The 24098-nt window shown below is 40.4% G+C and overlaps 1 protein-coding gene across 13 annotated transcripts in view; it reads left to right on the forward strand.

Annotated features, from left to right (window-relative positions):
- Positions 1-24098, forward strand: part of MAP2K5 (mitogen-activated protein kinase kinase 5) — a 250757-nt gene that overhangs the window by 161570 nt on the left and 65089 nt on the right. For 8 of the 13 annotated variants that reach the window (XM_053928531.2, XM_045201535.3, XM_053928534.2 and 5 more), the window contains exon 17: positions 14025-14054. The exons of the other annotated variants lie outside the window; for them this stretch is intronic. In XM_053928531.2, coding sequence (XP_053784506.1) covers positions 14025-14054 — 30 coding nt within the window. The remainder of the gene's footprint in view (positions 1-14024; positions 14055-24098) is intronic. 13 annotated transcript variants of the gene reach the window in all.

A 24098-nucleotide genomic window follows, 5' to 3' on the forward strand; every position in this document is an offset into this window, starting at 1 on the left:
AGACTGCATCCCATTCCTGAGTACAGACACATTGAGTAGGAGTTTGGGTTTTAAATTGAGATCTCCTAGCCTTCTCACCACACCCTGTTCTTAGGCCTCGCAGCCAAGATAACCTGTCCGGCAGGAGACTGGAAGAGACTTTCTGTAGTGGAATCTGACCGAGTCTTAAAGACCTAGACATTGGAGGTCCCCCGAGGAAACAGCCCAGCTAGACCGAGTCACCTCAGCCTGCAGGCTCCGCCAAAGGGCGCAGTGTTTCCCATCGGATGTGCGTTGGACTTGCGGCGCCTTACTCTTAGCAAGGTACTTGCTGAAAGCCTTTAAGGCGAGAGCAGAGACCTAAAGTAAAGAATAAAATAAAATAAAATAAAATAAAATAAAATAAAATAAAATAAAATAAAATAAAATAAAATAAAGTAACTTGGAGGGCCTTGCAGAGACAAACTCAAATGAATTACTATGATGTTCTCGGAGAGGTAAAACAGATATCGCACCCAGGAAAGTAAGAATGGGACTGCGGTAACAATGGGACTTTCAGAGAAAAACAACAAACAGAGAAATTAAAATTAGGGACCTAGGTCAGTAAGTCTAACATACGAAAAACAGAAGTTTGAGGAAAAAAGACTAGAGAAAGCGGAGGGGAGGAAATCACCAAAGAAAATGTTTTCATTTTAATTTTTTTTTAATTTTTATTGTTACCCAATTACAGTTGTATGCCTTTTCTCCCCATCCCTCCAACCCAGCCCAGTCATTTTAATTTTATAACATGAGAAATATTTATATGTCATTTGAGATTGCCCTCCTCTTAGTATTCCCACAGCAAAAACAAAAAATCCAAAACCTAAATTTTTTTCTAAATGACCTATATCAATGCTTTGGCCCAGAGAAAGTTTTTTGGGAAGAATAGTAAATTTTTAAATTTTCTATAGATATAACAGAATTTTTCCCAAACAAAATTTAGCATTAAAAGTACAAACAGTAGGATACAACTATGCTGTCCTTTGGAAATGTTAAAAGCTGTGAACACACCTCATTTTTTTACATTTTGCCTTTGTATATATTGTTTAATGGATGTCTGGTAAGACTCATTAGATACCGAGAAAATGAAGTGTCATCTACTTTTACAAACACATGAAGTTATGTGAAGTGAAAATAAAAGTATTGAAAAAATGGCGTGGCTCACTCAGCCCAGTACAGAAGTTTCTGGAGAAGTTTGAGGAAGAGCATGTGATTTTATTTTATGGTACCATTTCCAGATTCAAGGGCTGTCCTCATCCCACTTCCTGAACTGTTCAAGTACTCAGACTTTGGATGACCAGATGTATTGGCACCGCCACTTACTGTCAGTGCGGCCCTGGCCGAGTCACTTGGTCACTCCAGCTGGCAGCTTCTTATCTGTAAAATGAAAGTAGCGTCAGAACTCATCTCCTTCTCCAGTACTTATTGCGCAAGCACTGTTACGTGTTTGTGCTCAAGAGCATTATGTGCCCGACGCTTTAGTAAGTGCGAGGGGTCCAGTGGTAGTGAAACAGGCATGCTCCTTTTCCTTATTGAACCCGCAATGTCATGAGGGACGCGGATGATAAACAGCAGTAAACACATTTTTTGAAAGTGAGCAGTCTTCAGTGTTCTCAGCTCTTTTATAAACACTTTCCTTTAACTCTAACAACCCCATAAGGTTACTTTGAGAAGTAAGCTTTTCTTTGAAATAACATCCTCCTCTGTGTATTGGGTGTTTACCAGGTGACAAGAATATGGAGCATTATCTAGACTCGATTCCTGCCTCCTAAATACAAATACAGAAGGACCCATTGCCCCTCTCCACAAAAAGGACGTGGAGACACAGCTGTGTCTAGTGGTCTACAGCTGCGGCTTTGTTTGCCTCTCCAGCCCTTGGTGATTACAAACCTGGGCTGAGGGATGACGGATGGCTCTGGATGTCCCGTGAGCAGCTGCTGTCAGCTTCTTGGGACCATAAAAACTTGGCATTTGCTGTGATCCACTTAAATTCTGATATTTTCTCCTCTTCCTTTTACAATTATTGTCAATATCATGAGTGGAAGTTGAGTCTTATTATAGTATGTTCAGTCTGCTGCTCCATCTAGTGAAACATCTTACCTGTTGGTCCGAAATTTCTTCGGAAAACCATCCAAAGGCAAAAGGATCAAGGCTGAAAGGGTCCAAACACCGAGGAAATTGCAGTGGAAGATTGTATAGGAAGGCGGGCAGGAGTGGCAGACCTGATCTCGGGCCTCCTTCCCCTGGCCGAGGAATGCCGAGAAATAGAGCCTGGACCGGTTTCTGTCACTCCTTGCTCCTCATATACATCCCCATGTACATCCCCTTTTTGTAATTCTGTCTTCACTTCGCTTTTTTCATTGTCATTCCTGGTTTGTTTGGTTTTTTTGTCTAAAATTTTTTGTAACTTATTGCAAGAAGGAGCTGTTAAAATGACCATTGGAAATGATGGATTGAGTAGTTCGGCCCTTTGCAAGGTCTGTGAAGGGATTCAGCTGTCTCAGATTACCGTGCCTAAATGTGCATTTTCCAAGGCTGTCAGCGGCTGTCGTGAGTGTGAAAGTGGCGGACAAAGTGAAGAGTTTCCCACTGAATGAGGCATTGTTGAGCCTCTTTGTGCTCGAAGCTGTGGGGAACAACCGTGAGATTAACAAAACAAGATGGAACAGGTGCTAGCAGTCCCCGCTAAGCATTTTATTATTTTGATGGATTTCAGACTGATTTAAAAGTTTTTCCAACAGCACATGTCCAAATTGTGTATGCACACAAACACACAATTTGGACTTTTAAAGAAACTATTAAATCAACAGTTTTGATATGAAGAATAAAGAGAAGACAAAGCAAGCACTTGACAACCCACATTCAGATGTTTGAAGGCTTGTCAGCAGAGAAGAGGCAAGCTGCTGCTTTATGACTGGCAGGCTGAACTTTTTATAGCTAACAACTACAAAAAAATCACATGGGTTTCTATTCAATATAAAGAATTATCTAATGGATAGATCCCTATAGACCCTTCCTCCTCTCAGAGTGGAATCATTGCCTTTAGAGGTAAAACTGACCCGTCCCTTGGGGGCATTTAAGTATTGACTGAATAACCACTTGTCTCATGGTTTTTGTTATGTTTGAAAGGGGAAAAATGCTTTGTAGAAGAGACAAATATAAGGTTAGACAAGATGCACTCATTTATTTGTTAGCTACTCAGAAAATTTTTGTTGAGTGGCTCTTATGTGGCAGGTACTGTAGTAGTTACCCGGGACAGTGTTGTGAATGAAGCTGACAACATCCCTGCCTTCATGGAGCCTACATTTTACCCAAGGGTGCTTGACAATAGTAACTTGGTAGACAGAAGCAGCCTATCTCCTAGGGGTAACTGAGTGAGGTGGAGTTCCTTTTGAGTTGAGATCCAAAAGATAAGGGGCCAGTCTTCTAGTGATATCTATCAACTGTGAAATTCCGTGAGTGCGATAATTTGGGAGACCCTGCTGCTGCCTTTGAAATACCCAGGGCTAAAAACCACTGCTCCCAGAATTCTCCCAACACGCAAAACCCAGTGACCTGGAGTTGGCTTTAAAGAAACACTCAAAGATCCTCCAGACCATATTACATACTTTGGTTCTGAACTGGGTAATAGCTTTCATATTTCTGTAGCATTTACCTAGAAAATTCTTTTACACATTTTGTCTTGTATTTAGAGACTAGAATGTTTGTTGATTCTTTTTTAAGTAGAGAGTTTAGAACTCGTTAATCAGATCCCTCCCCTTAGCAGTGCAGAAGCTCAGCCCAGAGAAGGGAGGGAATGTGCCTGCAGTTAGGGCACACAGCTAGTACTGCGCTGAAGGGCCTGGAATCTGGACTTCCCGTGGGAAGTCTAGTGCTCTTCCCTCTTATTCCTGGCTGTTGGCATCTTGCTGGGTGTCATTCTAACAAGAGGATAACAACACAACATTTTATGTGTACGTAACACTTAACAACCATTTCATACTCATTATCTCATTTGAGCTTCCTCCCACTGTGATGGGAAATGACTGAAGAATCAGTAGTTTAAGGCACCCAGGATTTTTCCGTTGTGTGAGCATCAGTGTTCCCATTTTGCAAATGAGGAAACTGAGGTCCAGAGAAACTAAAGGACTTTGCTAGAAAGTCTAATTCACTAAAACACGTAGCAGCAGTCACGTATTTTGAGTCTCCTTCCTCCATTATGCTATGGAAAGGAAGTAGATCAAGTAGTTTGAAAAAAGAATATGTAAAATAGATGTGAATGAGCAGGAAGTGAAAGAACGTAAAGGACTGGTTTATCGTGACTCTGCTCATCAGTCAAGACTGCTTGTCACAGGATCGCTGCCTACTCTGTCCCTATAGGTGGTTCGGGTTCACTATATTTTGAAATGTACAGTTGGTGTTGTTTTTCAGAAACTAAGGCCTAGGTGATTTAAAACAAAATACAAAAATTAAGCTAATCTTTAATATTTTGCTATAATTAAAAAAAGTGGGTAGGTGAGAATCCATCCAGACGTTATGTAGTGCTACCCTGTGTTGGCAGTAAGGATACAAACAATGCCCTGAGAAGCTTCTTGACCAGTAGGGAGGAAGGTCAGTTCTGTTCAATAGACAGAAGTGCATAGGACTGGGCAGGGAAAAGGGAAGGCTGACATCAATGTCAAAGAAAGCATTCCAGTTATCTGTTTCTCTTAATAAACTGCCTAACATGAGTGGTTTAAATAACAACCTTTTATTTACTTAGGATTCTGTGGGTCAGGAATCCTGGCAGGACTCAGCCATTCTGCATAGCATCCCCAGGGACCGCTGGTGAGAACACAGTCTGACAGTGGTTCAGAATGGAAGGTCCAAGATGACTCTTCCTGCATGCATGGCGTGGTGGTGGGGATGGCCATCCAAATCTCTCTCTCTCTCTCTGTTTCTCTCTCTCTCTCTGGCTGGAGCAGCAACATATACAAAGCCAGAACTATGAGAATATTACCTGATTATACTCCTTGACTTTGAAATGTCTAGAAATAGAAGTGTAGACTAGGTTGAGCTCAGTAGACTATACCCTATGTACCCTAGCACTGATGTTAGGTACCCACAGCTGCATGACTCCAGGGGGCAGTTTAGAAGTGGAGACACCCCCCAAGCTAGGTCTCTAGAGACTGTTAGAATTAAAGCTGCCCACTGTCAGAGGACACGGGTCAGCATTACGAAAACATATTGAAAGGGTGTCATGTCGGAATTCTTACTATGAATATCAAAATGGTTATTAAGCACACGAGATGGATTTGGGGCTGTTAACTCTAATCTTTTCCCTTCTTACAGCCCTTTAGTCTTTAATCAGAAATAAGCCACCTAAATTAATCATAATGCTTAAATATGTGCAAGTGATTATTCTAAGCAGTGGTGTGTAAGAGGGCCCTGTTAGTGAAGACTATCAACCTCCAATACTGAAGAGTGTGTATACTGTGGTCATTAAGGTATTGTAGCATAGGAACAACCCAGCTGTGCGCCCCCAGGTTGTCCAGGCCCTAGGAGACTCCACCATCAGCAGCGTTATCATAATCAACAAATGCTTAGTGTCCATCTACTGCAAAGTACTATTTCTGGTGTCATAGAGAACATATCTCAGCTTATGACTTCAACAGTTTACAACTTACCTGCCGGTAGAGACACGGGAAGATGTAGAACCCTGGGAACTGTCGCCAGATGTGGGGTGTGACACACTGCAGGGAGCGGTGTGAATTCTGTCCTCAAAATTGTCTTCTGGGACTGACTCCTGAAAGAGGAGGAGGAATTTGAACCAAGTCCTGAAAGATAGGTAGCTTGGAGTTCCACCTGCTCATCTGTTACAGCATCTCAGGTTCCAGGTAGGGAAACTGCCCTCGGTATTGCATTTTGAGTTGCGCGAAAATTTGAAGAACATTCCTTTTCCTGTTGGAAGAGTAGGATGCTTGCTTTCATCTGTCATGACTAAAGTGTGTCTTTAATTCAGAGTCTCTCACGGAATTTCTTCAGTGCGCAGAACACCATCAAAAGAGACCTTTGCGGTTGTTTTTAAGTGACTTTTTGGAGATTTAGTTGTATACAGCTGTTCTAATTAGCATCACCCTGGGTAAAGCTACTAATGGAAATCAACCTGGAATGATTAGAGTGTCTTCAAAGCTTTGACAGAGTGGATCTCTTTAAATGGTGGGGAGTTTCCCCCGGTTTTTAAAGAATCAGGTAGCTGCTCCTCATATTTACTGTGGCCTAGACGAAGTTATATATTGCATTTAAACCATAATATTCAACCAAAAACATAATTCAGTCAGAGTTTTTGGTTTAATATAGTACAGATAGATTGATATATACACACATACAAACACATAAATACATACATGTATACATAACACACACACATACATACTTGTTTTTAAGGAAAAAAGTGATGCGATTAAAATAGCATTATGGGAGAGGAAGGAGAATTATGTGTTCTGGGACAGCAGGGTTAGAAAGACCAAGCGACGTTTTAAAGATTCAAACAATAGCATTTAGCATGAAATCTCCTTTTTATCATCCTTACCCAGCCATCAAAATGAAGAAAGACAGTGTCCAGCTGTAGCAGTAGTTTGGTAGCAGGAGAATTAGAAGTAAAGGTACTGGTGCCTGAGGGGTGGGTCATGAATTAATAATTGCTGTGTGGCGGATGAGCCCCGTCAGAAGAGCTGAAAATGAGGAAGTTGCCTTGCAGAGCGCTATCAATCACTCAGTGACCATAACTTCCAGTAATTAGTGTATTTTATGGGCCTTTGCTTCAGTGGCTCGAAAGCACAGACGCCCCAGTCACAGCTAAACTTTGCCGGAGTAATATTCCAGGATGATTTATCCTCCTGCTGCACTGGGATATAACCCTATATTAGGTGAAGATTGTGAACTAAGCTGCAATAAAGTGTAAGTTTAGGTACAGTTTGCCCAGGTTGAGACCTCAATGCATCATGCTTTCAGCATTCATGGGTAGGCTACAGCAAGCAATCATTTTTAACAGTGAAACAAATAAAGCAATTAAAGGAACAGCGTTAGGATATTGTACTTGTGAATTACTGTTGCCCTCTCCTCATTTAAGTGTCCACTGTAATAAGCCCGTTTCTAATTTTTTTAAAAAACCCTATTAGAAACATTTATTTGTAATGACGTCTGTTCTCTATTATTAGTAGTAGTAATCTGTAGGACAGCATGTAGGACCTTCTGAATGATGGAGAATTGCTTGATTTATTTCATTGTGCTGCTGTGTTTAGGCTCCTTAAGTTAAAATAAATTCTCTTTTTATCAGTGGACTCGGGTGAGAGCAAGTAGGAGTAGTTCTTTTGAAAACGTCGGCACACGGAAGAAGCACGCCTGGTGGGAACCTCACGTTTAGGCCCTTTCCACACAAAGAAAACGGTATTTTCGAGCTCTCAGGAGCACTTGGCACTTTCTGCACAGGCATAAGGAGTTATTTGCGGGAGCTCACCCACCGCACTAGAAACCTCTGGGGCCTTTGCAGACGGGGGCCTCTGCCATTGCTACAACATCTGTAGAGCCCAGAGTTCCTAGTAATCTAACAAGCTTTGCCACCAACCTGCAGTATGACCTTGGGCAAATTAATTAAGCTTCTGGTGCCTCCGTTGGGCCATAATTCTGTTTGTGTTAAAGAAATCCTGAGAGTTTATAGGGAAGTGTTATGTGAAAAGAAGAATAAATTGAATAAGGAAAAGACGTGCATGGTTTCACTGTATTCTTTTTAGAGTACAATGTTTCTGCGCCACTTTTAACGCTGGTGCCCTTGAATTTCCTTAAATAGAAAACAGTCACAAGCTAATTTCCTCAGGCATGGGTGGAAAGGTGTGCACAGTTTGATGCTTTCGTTATATTTATTATCACATCTTTAATTTGCAACGTATTATAATATAATACAAGTTAAAACAATGATAGTAAAACAAACTAATTGTCTTTAATTAAAGTGAATTAGGTTTTGATTTTAATATATTTGATGTAGTGAGAACTGATAATGTAGAAGGTCCCAAAGGTTATTAGGGCATATTTCTGTTGGGCCTGATGGTGTTAGTAATAACCCTCTTCCTCATAGTTCTAGACATGAACAAATATGCCACTTCATCAGTCTCTGTTACTCGCACTTATGCCCCTCCGCAGGGGTTGCAGATTCCACAAGTTATCAGCTAATGGCGTTATACATTAAAAATTGAAGCTTTTCTCACTCCAAGGCCTTTCAAGGCTTTGTTCTTAAGCCCTAGACACTTTAGAGTGCAGCTGCAAACTATAGGCAGAAGATTAAATTAATTTGTAACTCTTTTTTTTTTTTTGGTCCTGCATTACTAAATCCTCCACATTTAATTGAAACCCTACTTCAACACGCTTTGTGTTTCTGTGTTCTTTGTTGTCACTTTAACCTCCGAAGTACTTTAACACTGGTAAATTGCTGTTATATCCTTGGGATTGTTTTTAAAGCATTCAGTAAGAGGACAGTGAAATTGATACATGAGAAGAAAAGTAAAATCTTAGGGTAGATTTTGAGGTATTTAATATTTATTATGGTTCTTCGCCAGCATAGTTTCAGCTGATTTAAACTCTCTCTAGGACTGTGAAAACTGGCCTTGGGATGATGTCTTACCGAGGGAATTTTATGTAATCCAGTAGTTAAGTCTGATTTTTTTAAGTTTCCCTGTGTCTGAACGTCCCAAAGTAGCTGCTGCATTTCTATAAAATGAAGGTTTAACCGCAATGCACAATCTAAATGCAAAGTCCTTAGATGGAAATTTAATTGTGTGAAATGTACACAAGGTAATTAAGAACAAATTTGAGAACATTTCAGACTATAAAGTCCTCCTTCAGCTAGATCATTGGCTATATTGAAAATGCTTATTTTCAATTTGCAGTTATGCCAAGAAACATAGAATATGCCTAAATTAAGAATAAAAAATTCAGTGCTCTTCAGCATAACAGTAAATTTAACACTACTCCCACACTGTTGATGTTCTAAGTGGGAGACGATCCCCAAAAACATACCCTGAATTTCTGGGTTGTGTCCTGCGTTGACTTTCTGGCCACAGCGAATGTGTTCTCTTTATCACTTGCGACTGAACGGCGGTAAGTCCTCTTATTACCAACACAGGCCGTTTTGTTGCTTTGTAATAAATATCCTCACTTTAACTTTTCGTTGATATACAGAGGTTTCTGTCGTGCATTATTATGTATTTGGCAAATGTTATGATCACACCTGCATACATACATGTGTTAATTAAGTTAGAAATTCCAAACATACTCAAGCGCTAGTAACTCAAGAGCATTTCATAAATTATGGTTGGACAAATCAAAGATCAATAACAGGACACTAAGGAACAGTCCTCGTTTTCAGTGAAATGTTAGCGTTTAATGTTATTGAAATGTATTCCCAAATGGTAAATGCTGTCAGAGTGTTCTTTTTCTGCCTTTTACATAGTAACCTGCCACAAGAAGCAGAGTAGCAGTTTGCTGAGTCTTAAGTGTTTGGAATTACAGTGTACTTTTTATTTAACATTAACTAGAATCCTCTCCCTGCCCCATCTCTCCCTCCACGTCCCCCCCAAAATAAATAAATAAAGCCAAGTCTTTCCCAGTGCAAGCTGGTCCGCTCCTGGGAGTGAAAGGGGGTGAGACCGGGGTGATGAATTGCTGGCACTTACGTGAATCCACAGTTTTCAATGCACTTTTTTTAAAAACTGGACTTAAGCTGCCTGTATTTAGATGCTTCTTTTGTAAAGATGATAAAGAGAGCAAAGATTTCTATTGGCTCAGTCCTAATCTGTTTGCTTTGTTGTGATTTTTTTTTCTTTAACTGTTAACCTATTTATAAATCTAAATCTACATACAGAGGTCATTGGTTGGCTGAACTTAAACCATTTTACTCAGTAAATTTAATTAAGAAAATACAGTGCACCTCATAAGCAAATGAGTTTTTTCCTAGTTTTAAACCAAACCACCCTCTTGAGTGCTGATTGCCTTGCCCGACCCCTGGTGATACAGAAACAGGCAAAATTAAAAAGGACATTAAAGCTTCATTAAATCTGAAACACATTTAGTACAGTGACATATCTGCAGGCCATTTCAGGGAAGATTACATACCCTCTTTTGTAAGTTTCCTAATTTATAATACCTTGACAATAGAAACCGGGGAAATGCAAGTAGATTAATAGACCAGTAGGGGTAAAAGATACAGAAGAGCCCCGGCTCACCTGTCTCTGAAACATTCAGTCATTGCGTGCGTGCTGACTCCTCCCCGTGAGGGTCCCGTGTTTATTTTGACTTGGCAACAGCCTCTTGAAGACCCTGTTCTTCATGCAATCATATCTAAGAACCCTGTTCCTTTTTCACCTTCTCCTAATTGAACTTGACAAAAGGGTTGTAGGGCCTGGCTATATATTTCCTTCTCTTTGCCACAAGACAAATAGTGTGGAACCTAAACACTGCAGCTGCATTAAACCTGGAAGGACAGGGACAGACGTGGAATGCAGCTCCCTCTCTTGGGGCCTTAAAACGACTGCTTTTGGTGCCAGCCTAATCGTGCCGCTGCCAGTTTGCACTGGTGCGGAACTGGAACCCTTGACCTGCGCTGGAGCAGCCCAGTAGTGACACTATGAAGAGAGGAAATTATTGTTGTGTTGCTTTGGTCAAGGTCAAGGAACCATTCTCTGTCCTTTGACCCAAAAGAAGTTAGACCTGCAAGATATCTTAGAGAAGTCCTCCAAGGACTGTGGTTGACAAGTCGGACTGAGGAGGTCAGGAAAGTGCATACAAGTCAAAGCCAGTCCCACGAATGATGAATTCACTAGTTCAGTCAAGCACGGCCACCTGTTCCCAAGCAGACTCGTACTGGGCGGCTCCCAGCTGGCCAGCCGGCACTGAATTTTCTCTGTGTTCTCCTGCATAGTGATACCTCACACAGTAAACGCATGACATCAGCCATCCTTGTTACTTCGTACCAGTCGTGATAGAGGGGCCCAAGTAGATGAGGGCATGTTCACAAGCCCACCCACCGTAGCCTGGCCTCACCATGGAACTGTAATGACTTGAGAATGTGGAACTTTGTGCTGAAATGGGGAAAGTTCACATTTTTCCCCATATTCCACTTTTTTTGTTAAGCCTTCTGTTTATTACCTCTTAGTTCTGTAAACTGCAAGAACCAGTGCTAGTTTGGCACCTGCCGCCTAGTTCAGACCTTGACTGTATGTATGGCGGGCACGTTTCTTCCACTGGTGAGTTGTGTGGGCCGGGTTCTCCCATAGACCCTCATGGCGTTGTTCAACCTGTACCCAAGCAAATGGCACAGCATCCACAGGAAGGCTTGGGACAGAAGGTTCCCAGTGTTTTCCAGTAGGTAGGAAGCTGTCAGCTTTTTAAATGAGAGATGCTTCTCTTGGTAGTGTTCTAACTCCAAATGCAGGAATATGCAAAACTTGTGACTGCAGCTCAGTGTGATGGTAGGTCACAGCCCTAATGAGCTGTCACCGCCTGTCAGTTCAGTACAAACTGGCTCAAATGCCCAGTCCACCGGTCACCACCTCAGTAGACCGCGGCAGCTCCTTCTGAACCATCCTGCGTGCTCTCCTTAGCCAGGAACACATTGTGTTTACAACATAAAGTAAATCAACGGCCTGCTTTGTGGGGGTGGAGTAGGGGCCGTGGAGAACTGAGTCCCTCCCCTTCCTAATTAATAACAGTACATAGACAATAAACATAGTCACACAAAACTAAAAGGAGTTTGATTAACATTCATATTCTCTTTCCCTCACCCCATTTTGTGATGTTTTTGTTATTTATACTTGAAGGGAGTAACGATATCCACCAAATGAAATAATACTTTATATCTTCAAAGTCATTGAACTCTGAATATACAAGAAATGAGTACAAGGTAATAAAACTTATCAGGTAGTCCATATATGTGTATATATACATCCAAATGAGTATTGGCCCTTTTAAAGTAGTCACCTGACATGTTATATGGTTTATTCCTATCACATTGCTGTTGTTCAAACTGGTTTTAGAACTTTGAAAATTAAATCTCAGCCCCTTTGTGTCTATCCTTAGTAAGGAACAAAATACTTATTCTTTGAAAGTGGAGTTGGGTGCACCCCTGTGTTCACTGCAGTGTTATTTACAGTAGCCAAGATTTGGAAACAGCCCAAGTGCCCATCAGTAGATGAGTGGATTAAAAAAAAGCTGTGGTACATTTACACAATGGAATACTACTTGGCCATAAAAAAGAAAGAAATCTCACTTTTTGCCACAGCATAGATGGACTTGGAGAGTATTGTGCTAAGTGAAATAAGCCAGCCAGAGAAAGACAAATATCACCCTAAGGATTGCACTTAGATGTAGAATCTAATGAGCAAAATAGAAAGAGACTTTATAGATAGAGAACTGACAGCTGTCGGAGGGGAGGGAGATTGGGGGGGCTGGGTGGAAAAGGTGACAGGATTAAGCAAAGAAAAGAAAAACCTCATAGAAACAGACAACAGCATGGTGATTACCAGAAGAAAAGGGCAGGGTGGGTGGAGGTAGAAGAGAGTAAGGGGGAAGAAATAGTGATGGAAGGAGACTTGACCTGGGGTGGTGAACACACAATACAACATACAGATGACATATTATAGAATTGTACACCTGAAACCTATATAATCTTATTAAACCAGTGTCACCCCAATAAATTCAATAAAAAAAAATTTTTTAAGTGGAGTTGGGTCTCGGTAATACCCATAAGCTATTCAAACTTTTGTCAACAAATAATTTACACAACCAAAAAGGTGAGGGGTATAATTTATCTTGGGATGGTCCAAGATATGCAATTCTAATAAAATGAGGTAGGGTTCTCCTGTTAAATCATTCTAAACATAATTCCAAAAGGAGGAGCTCAAAAATGTTTAGTAGTATCAGTGTCTTTGAAATAAATGTACAATTTCTCAAGATCTATAAAAGTGGTATAATATGCTGTAAAGAACACTGGATTAAGCTGCAAGGTTTGGGGTCAGTCCCTTGGTTTCTACTGATGAACTGTGTGCAGACTTCTTCAGTGGGACTCTGGGGTTCTAATCTGTAAAATGGGTTGATGCTCTCTTGGATCCACTGCAGCTTCCAAGTTCCCTGATGTAGCAGTTCTACTTTGAAAGTAGTTACAAATACATATAAAGGGTTTTAGGCATGAGGATGGGCCACATTATGCAGTTGCAAAATTTTGCCACTATTTTCTTTAAGTGAGACATAGTGTGTTTGGTAAATCCAGTCTTGTTGCTTTATATCAATCCCATTCCTGGTCGAATCATTTTGTTTTTACAGGTGAGGATCCAAAGACCAAAATTAAGTGACTGGTCCAGAAACACATAGCAGTTTACAAATCAAGCAAAATTGGAAGCACTAAGGATTCGCTTTCACAATTTCAGACTCTGACCTGTAGTTCTGACTTCAATCTCACTCAAAATGACCATTTTCCCACTTGTAGTAGCTTTTTCCTTCTAACTGTAGATAGAAAATGGATGAAAAAGCTAACAAATAGATGGAAATAATGGCAAAATTTTTTATTTCATGTGTTTAATTTTCCATTTTGTACAACCCTTCCTATCTGTTTACTTGTAATTGAAAGTGGTTCCATTTTACAAAAAGAAAAGCCAACAGCCTCCTTCTACAGTTTTACGACTCTGTGTGGAAGAAACTGTCACACACGTAAACGTGAATAACGCCCCGGTAGCCGAGAGTGTTCCTAACAGAAGCCATGTCAGGGTGATGGTTAGTTGTTAAAATTAGAGTGTATTACTGGGGATGTAACATTGTCCATAGAAAACATTCACTCTAAATACAACTCAATGTAATTACAGTAATACTTTAGCTTGTGTATTTGAGGTTGTGAGCTCTTTATATTTGCCAGATGCAATTCTGAAATTTAGTACTTGTCTGTCTTAAGGAGATCTGCCCTGCATGCAAATCTATAACTAGACAAATATTATTTCCTTTCCCAGCTTGCTCTTGGGAGGTTTCCATATCCTCAGGTAAGATTGTTCATTACTGCCGTTTGCCACTGTGACATTCATTCCTATGTATGAAGGTGCAGGGAGCAATTGTGAGCATTTGAGCCACATACAAATAAATCTGTCCTGTTAAATTGAAAAGTGATATCTTAAAGGCGTCATTTAGAAGTCTCTATTGATTTTTGATTTTTTTTAAACTCCAGATTTTTCCCCCTTTGTTAAAGGTTGAAAGCCCCTCCTTTGTGTGACATCGGTGGCGGGTTCCCTTCTAACCTTGCTCCGTGTGCTCATGTTTAGATTGGGAGAGGGGCACAGCCTGTTCTTGATACACCGTTTGAGCCTTTACATTCATTAGAAGTATTTGAATTAAAGGATTGAGACGAAGGGTAAAAATATCTAAATAGGCAATTATTTTTGATAAACAAATAAACGGCCCCCAGTTTCATGGGAGTGTGATTTTGAACATAATCTTTTTTAAAAATTTGCCCCTTCCTCTCCACGTATCTAAGAAAACAAACTATCCAATTGCTGGTGATAACCTTTACAATTTCTTTAAGATTTTTATTATAGATGAGTGCTAGCATTTAAAATATAAAGCTATTTTGTGGTTTGAAAACGATTCCCCAGTGTGTGTGGAGAAGGAAGTGAAATGTCTGCGGGGATGAAAAATGAGCGGTTTGACTGGCTTCCTCTGGCTGATGCTCGCTGTTTCTCTGGCAGCGTGGTCTGTACAGGCCAGAGTGCCTGGAGGCACGTCTGATTTAAAGGTGGTGTTGGTCTCTGCTCTTTAAGCATCTATTAACTTGCTATTATTATGCAAATAAGTGTTGTATTACACATACTAATTTATGCATGGTTAGATTATGCAGATGAATCACAAACATGGTTATTGAATAATAGGATGGGATTCATTCTCTCTACCATCTTTTTAAGCGATTTTAAGCAAATTCTCTTGGTACCCATGTGGACATATAAAGACCCTTCACTCGCTGAAATGTCTGTTTTGTATCCTTTTTCTTTTACAGTTAAAGCCATCGGATAAGAAAAATTGTCCAAGTTGTTGGATTCAAGAGTGTTTAGCTCACTTCTCAGATTTATAGGCTTCTTTGTTTAAACATACTCTTTTCCTTAAAGAGAACGTCCACACCGCAGTGCTCGCCTGGCTCGCACGCTGGCGTTTCACTGAGGCTCCGGCGTGTGTAGTGGCTGCTTAGCTCTAGGTAGCCCATCAAGTTAAAATCACATTTTCAGGATTTATATAGCCCATTAGAATATTTATCTCTGTAAGCCTCTTATTCTGTCAGTAATTTTTAAACAATTCACTGTTCAGCCAATATGTGAAACTCCCTAAAATTCAGTAAATCCAAAGAAGAGGCCATATATACATCTTTCACACAAGTCATAGTGGAAAACTTGCAAGCCATCTAGTAAAAATGCCAAAGATTGGGAATATACCTATATTCTTGAGGTTCCCAATTAGCAGTGAGACTGGGTAAGTGACGGGTCTAAGAAACATATTGCCATTGCGTGTGACAAATGGAGCATGTGCAGACTGGTAAGATTTGGGAAGAGGCTATATACATACCTTTGCTATATCACCTGCTTGAATGTCTGAGTAGAAGGTGGAAAATCATGGCACACTGAATTCCTTAGTTAGCAATAACCTTTATGCCAGAGAGAGAGAGAGAGAGAGAGAGAGAGAGAGAGAGAGAGAGAGAGTGTGTGTGTGTGTGTGTGTGTGTGTGTGTGTGTGGCAGGGGCAGGGGGAGGGGTGGTGATCCTTGAATCACAGTAGAATATTGTCACCAAATTGGGACTTTTACTTCAAATAGTAGAAGCGGCTGTGATGCCATCAGGCCTATTTCCCAGATTTTTCAACGGAAGTTGGTGTGTTTCATTGCTAGAATCAATAATGACTTTTGGTAGAGTTGGCATTTATTTTACAGGCTTTGCACTATAGACTGAAGATAGGGAAAGAGTACTTTATAAATTCCTTTCTCGACCCCTCTCTTTTGCCATCAGATAAAGCACTTGAAGGAAAACATTCATTTTTATAGTATTACAGAGACTGGGCTATGAAGTAATACCTTCTCTGTGGTCCATATTACCCCATTTGAACCCCCAGCTACCCCATGAGATAGCCTCCCCTCATAGATCGGGCAAACAGAATGGCTGATTTCTCACTACTGAACTGCGGAGAGTTTGGTGCCACTGAATCCCAAATGGAGTAGCCCGTAGTGAATAGTAGACTCCTGGGATTGGGAGCGACCTCAGGCATCACTGAATTAAACCTCTCCACAGTGTAAGAAAAGCAAATATCCACACTGCGCTTGACGCCCCCAGTGATAGGAAACTCAGTACTTTCCAAAGCAGCCATCGAGTCAAAGCAGTGTTGTTTCTTGAGCTGGGAGCTGCCTCATCCCATTGGTTGCCCTTTCCCGTCTGATTACAGGAAGTATGCAGATTAAATGAGATGGATATAAAACCACTCGGGGAAGAACATGGGGCCACCCACTGGTCTTGATGTTGGGCTATAGCACAAAACAGTTTCTAATCATCAACCAAGGGTTGCAGAAGGATGTGCTGAGCAACCTGCCAGCTGCATTCGGAGCTGAGTGTGAACTGAGCAGAGGTGAAAGTAGGGAGGAGAGGCCAGCTTCACGACTCTTCTTCCCCCAGCCCAGCATCAGTGCTGCTGACAGCGTCGTTAGCAGCGCCTCTTCCTGCCGCTGACACAGTATATATACCCAGTGGGGACACAGCTAAGGTGGGGGGAGGGTGTTGGAAAGATATCAAGGAGAGTCAGTGGCCTGGGACCAACATAAAGGTTAAAGGACTGGATTTCTGTTGAAATAATCATTCTATATGAATTTCATTGTTTTGTGGGTTGGGTTTTTATTTGGTATTTGAGAATACTATATATTTTAGTTTCCTTTAGGCCTTAACGTTGCATAACCTCATTGGCATGCACTTTAGAACTCTATAGAAAAAAAGTGGTATAAAGAGCCACTAAAAATGCAATCTGGTTACTGTAGCTTATACTGGGAAGAACAATGTCTTGGATTCACCCAGCACCGTCCCCATGGAGCTCCAGAGCTCTTTCTGTTATGTGACTCTGGCAGTACCTGCAGGGACTGTTATTCCCAGGCTGCAGGTGAGCGGACTGAGGCTCAGAGCGGCAACACACACTGTCTCCGTGATGAATGGGTACGCACAGTCAGGCCTAGGATTGCAGGCAACTAAACCAGATGACTGGCTCTGTGTACTCTGGTTGGGTATTCGTACCACTGCTCTTCCCCCTCGGCCCCACCAAGCCTTCCACTTCTCTCGTTTGCCTTCTCTGCCCTAGGGAGGCCTCTTGTGTAGATGAGAAATGCTGAACATCGGGGGGTCGTGCCATTGTAGATGATGACAAGACCATTCCCTAGAGCCCTTTTGTTTTTCTTACTGTGTGTTTAGCAGAGTGACAGGAGGGTCCGGAGGGCCTCCGAGTGCTGACTGACCCCAGTGCCAGTAAATTCTGGGTGCCTGTGAAACGTACTCTGCAGTAGGATAAAGGAAAATTGTGTTTGCAAACATCTTGCAACCAGATGTATCTCAATTTCTTGAACAATTTAGCTTTAATAGTAATTGGTAAGGTGCGCGGGTCTGGACAAGGACTGGAACTGTGCGTAGTTAGTTAATCATGTAGATCCAGATTCCGCTGACTTAAAAAACATGATGGTAGGCAATGGTTCGTTTAATGACACCATAATTCAGCAGAAATGAAAAAGATGGTGTGCTAAAAATCATCATCCTTCATTCAAACTTTACAGTAGTTCCCTGCATTAGGATGCCAGTAAATCCATTAAGGAGACTTCTCAGGGGATGCACCAGCTCTGGCATTTGGGAATTTGGTAAGCAAGGTGCCACAGGAAAGTGAAGATAATACAGATACAAATGTAGTTAAAGTACTTTTGCAAGTATAAAAATGTTCTTCTTTTGGCCATATTTCCTGATCTTGGTTAATAAATTATATCAAAATGACCTGAAGTTAAAAAAAGGAAAAAAATCTGAGCAAATAGTGCCCCTGGTATTGTAAAGCTTTGAATGTTTTCACACCCCATTAATTTATTACTTCTCTTTCTTCATCTTTAAATTTCATTTTTTTTTCAAAAATTCCGACTTCCCGCTGCTGCAGTGATTTTCATCTTGTTGTTAATTTTCCCTGCTCCATATGGAGCTCCAGACATTTCACCTGGAGGCTGTACTAGATTTTGCTGTAGTGATCGTACTTCCGGAGGCCAAACTGTCATTTAGGGTTCCTGGTGCATCTGTCTGCGCCAGGCTTTTCACTGGCATGGGAGAGTGCGAATAACAAATTGGATGCACCTGAGATTCAGATGATTAGTGTGTTTTGTGAATCTCCACAACTTGTAAGCAGATAGCTCTGGGGGGGGTATGGGAGGGCTAAACAGCAACTGTGGGTGAATCTGTACTCACACCTTACATTTGGGGCTTTGCAAGGGAAGTGCAGACATCCTAGGCCGTCTGAGTGCGGGGAGAGTAACAAATATTTCATCCTGCCTTGTCATTGATTAGAAAAGAGCCTTTAATTTCATTTCACCCCATGTTGTGATTAATTTGCATTCTTTGTCAGAAGTTAATGGAGTTTTTTATGGTTCACTCTGAAATCCTTGAAGACATCAGACTTGATCTGATGTTTATACAACCGCCAGCGGAATTTTTTCATTTGATTGATGGCAAGCTTGATGTTATTCCAAACGGCTTTTTAAGCTGTTTTTAAGAATTATTTGAATAAAATGCAGGCAAGATATTGTTGTAAGATCAAGATTATCTGTTAAAAATCTGTTTCAAATGAAGAAGATAAGTAGTAAAAAGGATCAAAAACATAAGAGATATAGTGAATAGTGATGTTATTTGTTAAAAATACATTAAGGATGGCATTCAGATAAATTGTTGCAATATGTAGAGATCACTTTTATTTAAAAAATATACCATCATCTAGGCAAATAGAATGATTAAGACTAAGGTAAAAGGTAAGTCTTGATGTTTAGGATTAAAAACCTTTACTGCCAATCGGCTAATTGTCATTTATTCCGCCAGCTCTTGCCACCACCGTACGAAATAGAGAGCTACTGTTCTTTAACTCAAGCAGACAGGGTCTGTCAGGCCTGTTAGCTGAACAAAATGATGACATATTACTCATCTCAATAAAGAGGCATTCTTAAATCCCAATACAAATTAAACATAAGTGGATAATAGAGGATTTTGAGTGAAAGACATCTATTCTTAATAATATAACGACTGACCTTTTCCACAAGGCAGTACAGAAATTGTACTATTGTGGTTAAAAGCAAAATACCTCAGTTATTCATGAGTAAGAGAAATGTGTTCATACCCCTATGTACTATGTATCAAAATATGAGAGAAGCTGTAGGTGGCATTTGCTCAGAACCCCTGCTACAAACAAGGAAGTATGTGTTGCAAATGCTTCTTGATTACTAATAGCATTCGCTTGATTTGGGGGCCTTGCTTCGCTTCAGCAGACTCTTGCTTTGCTGTGATTGCTGCCAGTGAGACTTACTCACAGGCCAACAAGGTACTTGTCTGAGCATTTCATTTAAGGCAGATTAATTTATTTGCTGTATCTGAAAGTTTGCTAAATAATTGGGTGGTTTTAATTGAAGTTACTGCCTTCTGATCCTTGTATTAACATGATCTAAGGTCCTTTTTATTATATGCAATCCATATTATTGACCAGATTTGCCCTGTTTGCATTTAAATGTAAGCAGCTTGTCAGAGAGAAAATATTTTGTTTAACTTGGCTTGGAAACCTGCTATTTTAATGTGTTTTTTTTTTCAATTGACAGACTGTCTTTTAAACATTCACTTATTTTGTAGTAACATACCGTGCTCTGGAGAGAGTATTTACCTCATAATAGAGTAGAAAGCATATGATCGGAAAACTATTTTCAGATATTTTAAAATATTACTTTAAAAAAGCTAAGGTCAAAATACTTGAATTTTTACACTGTATTTTGTTCCTGCTTTAAAAGCCTTTGACTACAGTGTTAGTAATACTAATTTCAATTAATTTAATATTGCATATAGTCGATGTTAAATTTAGACCATCGCTATCACTATCACTATCCTGACCTATTAATGTACTAATCATGTCTGGACCTACAATTGCAAAATAATACCCAAAAAGTTTGCCTCCTTTGAAGAGAGGTGTTTGGGATCTATTCTTTGTTGCATGACTGTTTGAAGTTCAGAACATCAGGATTTTAGCAAATTTTAGGTATCCACGTTTTTGTGTGATATCTCTAATCAAAGAAAATAACAGCAATGAGTAATACCCCAAATTTCACATACTCGTCTTTACTTGACAAGCGTCCAGAAGGGCAATATGCAGGCAGTTTGTTTCCTGAGCTGATCTCTACTCTGAATGTTTTAATTCATGGCTGATTTTTGTCCTCGCTCTCTAGGATATAAACACTTAAAATGTGCTGATATTTTAAGCCATAGAGTCAGAGTTTATGTTCCGTAACATGCAGAGGTGAAATTTAAGTGATATGAAGATGTTTACTTTTACACATTTGCTTCTTCCCAGGAATCCTTTAACTGCCATGTCAAATTCTCCCAGTATCTGTCTCATGCTTATCAAGAGGTCTCATAATTTTATTTGCTTATCCTATGCCAAATACAGGAGGTAGGTTCCTAGTATATCTTTATTTTTTTTAGTATATTTTATTATGTTATTACAGTTGTCCCACTTTTTCTCCCTTTGCCCCCCTCTGCCCAGTACACCTCTTCCCTCCAGCAATCCCATCCCTTGGTTCATGTCCCTGGGTCGTGCATGTAAGTTCTTTGGTGTCTCCATTTCCTATGTTATTCTTAACATCTCCCTGTCTATTTTGTACCTACCAATTATGCTTTTTAATCCCTGTACCTTTTCCCTCATTCTCCGCTCCCCCCTCCCAATTAATAACTCTCCAAATGATCTCCATACCTATGATTCTATTCCTGTTCTGGTTGTTTGCTTAGTTAGTTTGTTTGTTATTTGTTTAGTTTTGGGGGGATATTTTTGGTTTTGGGGGGTTTTTTTAGATTCAGTTGTTGATAGCTCTGAGTTTGTTGCCTTTTTAATGTTCGTAGTTTTAATCTTCTTTTTCTTAAATGAGTCCTTTTAACATTTCATGTAATAATGGCTTGGTGATGATGAACTGCTTTAGCTTTACCATATCTGGGAAGCTCTTTATCTACCCTTCCATTCTAAATGATAGCTTTGCTGGATACAGTAATCTTGGATGCAGGCCCTTGCTTTTCATCACTTTGAGTACTTTCTTGCCAGTCCCTTCTTGCCTGCAAGGTTTCTTTTGAGAAATAAGCTGATAATCTTATGGGAACTCCTTTGTAGGTAACTCTCTGCTTTCCTCTTGCTGCTTTTAAGATTCTTTCTTTATCTTTACCCTTTAGCTTTAGTTTTAATTATGATGTGTGTTGGTGTGGTCCTCTTTGGGTCCAACTTGTTTAGGATGCTCTGTGCTTCCTGGACTTGTATGTATATTTCCTTCACCAAATTAGGGAAGTTTTCTTTCATTATTTTTTCAAATAAGCTTTCAATTTCTTGCTCTTCCTTTTCTCTTTCTGGCATCCATATCATTCGGATGTTGGCACATTTGGAGATGTCCCAGAGTCTTCTTATTCTCTTCTTGTAATTTTGAATTCTTGTTTCTGTCTGTTCTTGTTGATTATTTCTTCCTTATATTCCAAATCATTGAGTTGAATCCTGCCTTCCTTCCCTTCACTGTTGGTTCCCTGTGGATTTTTCTTTATTTCATGTAGTGTAACCTTCATTTCTTCTCTTATGTTTTTGCTGTCCTCGATGATTTCTTTGAACATCCTAATCACCAGTGTTTTGAACTCTGCATCTGATAAGTTGGCTATCTCTGTTTCATTTAGTTCTTTTTCTGGGGTTTTGTTCTGTTCTTTCATTTGGGCCATGTTTCTTTGTCTCTTCAATTTGGCAGCCTCCCTGTATTTGTTTCTGTGTATTAGGTAGAGCCGCTTTGACTCCCTGTCTTAGCACACCCATCTAGATGAAGTTGGCTTCTTCAAATCCATAGTTGTTGGACTACAAGTTCAATTTTCTGGCAGTTCTGGGCGTTTTTTGTTTTGAAGTTAGTTGTGATTCTTCTTGTGGTTGCATGAGGAGGCAAAGCGTGTCTACCTACATCTCCAACTTGACTGGAAGTCCCGTAGTATATCTTTAAAATAGAAATGGAAGAGAAATCACCCCCAAAGTGTGGGTAGCTTAGGGATGTGAGATTTTCCATGAAAGATAAATTACTTGTTAATACCCCAATTGAGGTATATCAATTGGGATAGTTAGTCAGCTATGTTAGTGATTTCAGTCTTTTTTTTTTTTTTTAAGCAATGACCCCATGGTTTGATTTTATAGCACCTTCTAAACTATTGTATGATGTACATCTCAATTTACTTCAACATATATTTGTCATTGGGCCTCTACTCTGTACCTGAACACTGTGCTAGGCACTGGGCATACAGAAATGAGACAGACATGGTTGCTACTCTCAAAGAGTCTAATCCATTGGGGGATGGGAGGGGGAAGCATAGACAAATAACAGTTGATGTAAAAGGAACCCTACAAGAGGTGGTATGCTATGGCCTCAAGAGGAAGAGGTCAGCTCACTTCAGGAAGCCATGAGGGTTTCCCGGAGTGGCCGAGGCTTGAGCTGAGGCTCTGAGGCTACAAGGATGGGAAGACACTTCCCAGGCATTTTAATCAAAAGGAGAATCATCTAGTCAAAGACGAAGGTCTAAAGCAGCATGTTGTATTTGGTGTCTTTCTAGCACTTCAACTCAGTAGGGTACTACTACTATCATTCCCTTCACTTCCCTAGCAGTTTAGGAATTTATGTAAATACCTTTTTTAGCAACACTGGGAGGGAAGTCAGAAAGGGGAGGGAAGAACGGTAGTGGAGAGAGATGGTGTCGCAGGATGGAGATGACAAGTGTAGCAAAGACCAGGTAAGGACATTGGGTTTGAGAATTTCAGGAATCCCTTTGAGATGACAGGGAGCCAGCTGAGGTTAGAAATCACTGCATTTTAGGACCTCTGTCCTTGAGGTCCGTTGGCACATGGCTCTGAGAGGTTCCCGGCCACCCTCTGTGAATTTGATTTGGCACACTTTCTACACTGCTGGAGGCAGGGGTGGGGGCAGGAGTGTCATGATTAAATAAGCTAATGCCTAAGAGAGCACTTTGAAAAATAAAGGTGATAAACAAGAGCAAGGTAATATTATTATTATTTATATTTCCAGAAAGTACTTTAGGGATTTACCTGTGTAACTCTGAAAATATATGACCATGTCTCACACCAGGTAGGACTAAAATAAATTACTTTTCTGATCCCATAAGAGCCTTCCTTTACAGCCTTTCTTTTTTGAGTTATAATTTATCATTCACAATCACAATCATAGTATATGGAATTATACCCAATCTAGTCATTTTTAGTTCAGTAACTGGGAACCATGATTCTTTTACAATTTTTAAATAATCAGTTTAGCCCAGAAATAGAACTAACATTTGAAATGATACACCTGGTGCCCAGGTTGGCTTTCAGGTGGTGACTGTCACCTTCTCTTTCTCTTGGGCTCCGTGATCTGGGAGGCCTTCCATTATTTCCCCTTTGGTCTTGTTGGTAGTGTCCGCTACTTCATGGAATCATAGAATTTTAGGATATAAGAGATATTACAATGATCTAGTCTAACTCCTTTATTTTATAGTGGGGTAAATGAGGGTCCATAGCCATTAAATTACTCACGCTCATGATTACCAGGTCTTCAGCAGCAGGGTCAGACTGTCCCCCCACATTAGAGGGACAGTGGGGAGAGAAAGTGAAGGAAGGCACCCAAGGGCTTTGAGCCCGAATGGCCACCCTTATTTTTATACACCCATCCATCCAGTCAAGTACTGCCTCCAACTGGTGTGTTTGCAGAGATGTAAATTACTACCTCAGGATGCTCCATGCCTGCC

This window comes from Desmodus rotundus, chromosome 7, assembly GCF_022682495.2.
Source record: "Desmodus rotundus isolate HL8 chromosome 7, HLdesRot8A.1, whole genome shotgun sequence".
In the NCBI taxonomy this organism is placed as follows: domain Eukaryota; kingdom Metazoa; phylum Chordata; class Mammalia; order Chiroptera; family Phyllostomidae; genus Desmodus; species Desmodus rotundus.